The sequence below is a fragment of the Eulemur rufifrons genome, chromosome 29 (genome assembly GCF_041146395.1).
Source record: "Eulemur rufifrons isolate Redbay chromosome 29, OSU_ERuf_1, whole genome shotgun sequence".
Classification (NCBI taxonomy): domain Eukaryota; kingdom Metazoa; phylum Chordata; class Mammalia; order Primates; family Lemuridae; genus Eulemur; species Eulemur rufifrons.
This window is the reverse complement of record NC_091011.1, coordinates 32667964-32673191: the sequence shown is the minus strand read 5'-3', so window position 1 is coordinate 32673191 and position 5228 is coordinate 32667964. Positions and strand designations below refer to the sequence as shown.

The 5228-nt window shown below is 51.4% G+C and overlaps 1 protein-coding gene across 2 annotated transcripts; it reads right to left on the bottom strand.

The window, feature by feature from the left end:
* Window positions 1–1064: 1064 nt before the first annotated feature.
* On the bottom strand, window positions 1065–3237 carry TWIST1 (twist family bHLH transcription factor 1). 2 transcript variants are annotated; one of them, XM_069462188.1, is made up of 3 exons: window positions 2777–2903; window positions 2677–2722; window positions 2304–2628 (listed from the first exon to the last, which is right to left on the bottom strand). In XM_069462188.1, exons 1-3 carry the CDS (start codon window positions 2901–2903, stop codon window positions 2304–2306), a joined length of 498 nt encoding a protein of 165 aa, XP_069318289.1. The 2 variants fall into 2 exon arrangements, with proteins under 2 accessions (XP_069318288.1, XP_069318289.1); XM_069462187.1 differs by adding an exon at window positions 1065–1716 and having other exon boundaries at window positions 2262–3237.
* Between the last annotated feature and the right edge of the window lie 1991 nt (window positions 3238–5228).

The window sequence follows — 5228 nt, the reverse complement described above, 5'->3', positions numbered from 1 at the left end:
TCAAAATAATTTTCGAGTTTGAAAGCTAATTATATTTGAATACAGTAAAGTGGATGTAAAAGTTAAGAATTAAGCAATACAGAATTATCATTTCTATTAATTATAAAAGCCAGTATGTTCCTGGCCCAGAAATAACCAGAATAAAATAAAAATCAAGCACCATTTGTCCCTGTTATTGTTTTACTTAACTTCAGATCTCGTGTCTGTATTATACACACACATGTATGTATACACACACACATCTTTTACCAGGCAAAAATTATGTGTAATTTTGGATAAAATATATTTGCAAATGAATTCACTAGAAACTGAATAGCTGTAGCATTTAAAATTGTAATTGTTCCAGCAGTTACCAAGGATATGGAAAGTTTGGTTCTTTGTTTATTGTAGTTTACTCTACAGCCCTATATTCTACATATATAAAGAAGGAGCATGCTTCCCAAGTAGATAACATCAATATAGGAAAATATTCTTTTCTTTTTTAGTAAACATGACACTAAATGTCACGTTCATCCGTGAAATAAGAGTTAGGCAAATTACTTTAAAAATGGAATTGTCTCTTTCCTGCTGAATTAAACTTTATTTTCTATACATTTGGATTCCTTTATATGTGTATACAGATAGATAATTTTCATAACATTTTATGTATCCTCTCACTGAAAAGGTGTAAGAATCTTCACAGAGGGGAGCATGATAAAAATACATGGTAACAAGAGAAAAGAGTGCAGCTTTCATAGTGCTTATTTGCATTTAACTGTTTTACAGTTACCACCTCAAAATGCAAGAGAGGTGAATAGCAAATTTGTTAACTTTTGCTGTTTGGAGATTTGATTAAGAGATGAAGGAGAGATGTTACTAAACCCAGTGAACACCAAACTAGAATAATAATAAAGCTGTCTTTTTAAATAACATGCTTGTGCCTGTCAGTAGCTGGTTTATTTGAGTTTTTCACTGCTTTGTTTATATTAGTGCCCCCTCCCTCCTGGGTGCCTCTGGAGTTAAACAAGCAGATATTTACCACCAACTTAATTCTGAGCTTTAAAAATATAGACCAAACTCTAAGGTTCTTTAAATTTTCAATCATATTTATTTATTGCAGAAAAATAATATACAAAGATATTTACAAAACAATCATAAAAATATGAATGCATTTAGACACCGGATCTATTTGCATTTTACCATGGGTCATCAATAAATAAATAGAATGTTGTTTTTTGTATTTTAAGTTTTTTTCCCTCAGAGGAAGAGTGAAAAAAGGAATTAACTGACTATGATTTTGCAAGCCAGTTTGATCCCAGTATTTTTATTCTTAAAGGTGTTCTTATAATTCCCCTGTTACCATTTTAAAATATAGTCCATAATGATGCCTTTCCTTTCAGTGGCTGATTGGCACGACCTCTTGAGAATGCATGCATTAAAAAATAAAAATTAAAAACATTCTTCGTCAAAAAAAAAAAAAAGAACACAAACAACTGTTCAGACTTCTATCAGAATGTAGAGGTGTGAGGACGGTGCCGCTGCCCATCTGGGAATCACTGTCCACGGGCCTGTCTCGCTTTCTCTTTTAAAAGTGCGCCCCACGCCCTGTTTCTTTGAATTAGGGTTTTGCTCTTCTAATTTCCAAGAAAATCTTTGGCATATATTTTTAATTTTTAGTTAATCCAGCTCCAGAGTCTCTAGACTGTCCATTTTCTCCTTCCCTGGAAACAATGACATCTGCAAAAACCCAGAGAAGGGGGGAAAGTTGGTTATTGTTTAGGTCTCTGTGGCTGTTTTCTAAGACTACTGAGCACTGTTCTTATCACCACCACCACCGAGAAATTACGTTGAACAACCTGGAAGGATTTCAGCCCAAGGGCAAGAGGAAGTGGGTGGGCGGAAAGAAGGAGGAGGTGGAATTTGGAAACATTTGTTTTAAGGAGAAGAACAAAAATTTAAAGCTGAAAGAAAGGGAGGCGCTGGCAAAGCCGTCCTTACCCGTGACTCTCGTCTTTCTCAGTCTTTCCCTCCTATCTGTCACGCACACTCACGCACACACACCCCCCTCACAAGGGCGCATCCCCCTGGAGACCTCTCTCCCTAGCGGGGACCGACCTGCCTTCTAGGGACGCTGGGGGGAGGAGGTAACGGTGCCAAGTTAGGTGGGAAGGCCGAGGGGAGAGTGGGAGGAGAGAAAGTCGAGGTGGACAGGGAGCTGCGGCCTGGCCGTCCGTCCGTCTGCCACCTGATCGGCGAAGGGGCGCAGAGGCGCCCGTCCTTACCTAGGTCTCCGGCCCTGCCGAGGGTGTGGGGAGCTCCGCCTGCTAGTGGGACGCAGACATGGACCAGGCCCCCTCCATCCTCCAGACCGAGAAGGCATAGCTGAGCCGCTCGTGAGCCACATAGCTGCAGCTTGCCATCTTGGAGTCCAGCTCGTCGCTCTGGAGGACCTGGTAGAGGAAGTCGATGTACCTGGCCGCCAGCTTGAGGGTCTGAATCTTGCTCAGCTTGTCCGAGGGCAGAGTGGGGATGATCTTCCGCAGCGCGGCGAACGCCTCGTTCAGCGACTGCGTGCGCTGGCGCTCCCGCACATTGGCCATGACCCGCTGCGTCTGCAGCTCTTCGTACGACTGCGGGCTCCCGCCGCCGCTACTGCTGCCGCCGCCGCCGCCCGCGCCGCCGCCGCAGCCCGCAGACTTCTTGCCGCGCTTGCCCTGGGCCGGGCTGCCCGGCTCGTCGCCGCCTCCGACGCCCCCGCCCGCGGCCCCGCCGGGCCCCGCGCCGCCGCCCGCGCTGCGCCGGCTGCTGCGCCGCTTGCGCCCCCCGCGCTTGCCGCTCGGCGGCTGCTGCCGGTCTGGCTCTTCTTCGCTGTTGCTCAGGCTGTCGTCGGCCGGCGAGACTGGCGAGCTGGACACGTCCTGCATCATCTCTCGAGCGGCAACGCGCGGCCTCGCGGGCCCGGGGCAGAGCGGCGGCCCGGGGAAGAGGAGGAGAGCGGGGCGCCTCAGCCCGCCAGCTTCCCCCGCGCGCGGCGCCGGCCCGGGCGGTGCGGCCGCCGAGGAGGGAGCAGGAGGAGGGACGGGGAGGACCTCCGCGGGGAGGGCGCGCGGGGGAGGCGGGGAGGGAGGCGGGAGGGGGAGGGGACGGTGTGGATGGCCCCGAGGTCCAAAAAGAAGGCGCCCAACGGCCGCACACACACCCGCTTGGCCTCCTGGAAACGGTACTGGTGCTGGAGAGCCCGCGAGGTGTCTGGGAGTTGGGCGAAAGCTGCAGACTTGGAGGCTCTTATACCTCCGTGCAGGCGGAAAGTTTGGGGGCAGCAGTGTCATTGGCCTGACGTGGGGAGGAGGGACTTTTCGAAGTTTTATAGGAAAGTTTCCGCTTTCCAGCCCCCCTCCCCCGTCCCCACCTCCCTTCCTCGGGGTCTAACAATTCGTCCTCCCAAACCATTCAAAAACGACCTGGCTCGGGCGGCCGGCCCCTCCGCCCGCCTCCTTGCTGCCCTCCCCCTTCCCTCTCCGTCGCCTTCCTCCGGCGGGCGCGGGGCGATTTCCTTCCGCGCCGCAGTGCGCAGGCAGCGCCCCCGCACACGAGCGCAGCCCGGGAAGCGGCCGGAGAAGACCGTCCCGCCCGCAGTGGCAGCCCCACCCGGAGTGGCTGTGACAGCAGCAGTGGCAACAGCTTCTACACACTGGGTGATGTCTCATCTCGCCCCAGATTCCTCTAGGTCCGCGGGCCGGTTTGGGATTGCCGGGGCGGGGGGGAGTGGCAAGAAAACTGTCAACCGTGGAGCCCACCCAATGGTCAGGTAGACGAACCCCTTGGAGTTTCAAGGACCAAACCGTGATGGCACGGCTCTGAGGTCCTGGGCGTTTCTGAAGACGTGGCTGCACCACGGGGACTGCGGATCTGCGCCCCGGCCTGCTCTCTCACCCCTCCCTGAGAAGCATCTGGGCTCTCCTTTTCCATCTACAGCAACCCAAGCTAATGCTCCCCAACACCTAAAGGACTACGTGCGCCTCCGAAACTGCTAGAAAGAGGCAGAAGTTCATTCTCCTGTTGAAGGAAGCCCTGTCTTTGGGGAAGGGAGCAATGCCAGAGGGGGGAGAAAAGCACAGCGCCTTCGCTGAGGCCCTGATAGTCCGCAATGCCAGCCCAAGGTGGAGGAGTCTGTGGCCATTTCGTCCCCACCCCACCCTCAAATTAGGCCTGGCATTGTCACCTTAGAAAGATCAGCTGTTAAGAGAGTGAGGTGGGAATTTGATAGCGCCTGAACATATGAGTCTGCCCGATCTGAGAGCCCGCCCGGCCCCCACTTTCTAGGAGGTCGAGTGGGCAATTATGCTTCGTGGGCCCCAAAAGCATTCCAATTACTTGGACACGATTGCATTTTAAGCATTTCTATCTAATAAGTTAAAACGAAGAGCTCCCCAAAGAACGTTATTTAGATTCTGGCATACTGAAAACAACAAAGTTGGTGAGCGGAAAGGAAAGCCTCTTTGGAAGAGAAACCCATCTTTTGCAATGCTGTACTTGTTTCCTTTCAGGAATGAGTTGGGGTAAAATAACCATTTCATGTTCACCCTTTACATTGCAAAGCAAACCAAAGGCCTAAGTCACAGTGTTAGGGGCAGGCAGAGTTTGGGGGCGCCGATTTGTGTGCCCTGCGTTGGGGTTTCCTGCACAGGCTGAGGTCAGCCCGCGGGCTCCTCGGACGAGAGAGAACCGTTAATTCAGGGAAGCGCCCCTTTCTGGGCTGGACCGAAGGTCTCGGCCACAGAAGTCCCGAGGAGTGAGGAGTTGGTGGTAACCCAGGCGACGCGATGGCAAGCCACGTGGCTGTTCCTCGCTGAGGCTCACAGCTTCGGTCGGAAACCCTGGGGTATGGAGCGCCTTGGGCCAGCTGAACCGCTCAGCCTTTTTAGGGGGAGTTAGGGCAAGTGTTCTTGCTCCTTCAAGGAGTAAACTGGACTGTGCTTCCACGGGAGGGGCGACGACCTGTAGGGCTTGTTCCTCATCATTTTTTACAGAAATATTCAGAAACAATGACCACAGCGTGCCAACTGGCCTGCTTTGGGAGCCACTGCCCTATTTAAAAATGATAGACTCTGAAAATCCGATTCTACTTGACCTCCACTTAATTTCAGTAGCACTCAGGCAGTTCTTCTCAAAACAGTCACCCCTGCACCCTTGCGTTTGCATTTTCTGCCTCCAGAATTTTATCTTCTGGATGTGGTTAGGGAATATGG

Coding starts and splice junctions, on each gene's coding strand:
- TWIST1 (XM_069462187.1), bottom strand. CDS start 2,906: ATGATGCAGGACGTGTCCAGCTCGCCAGTCTCGCCGGCCGACGACAGC.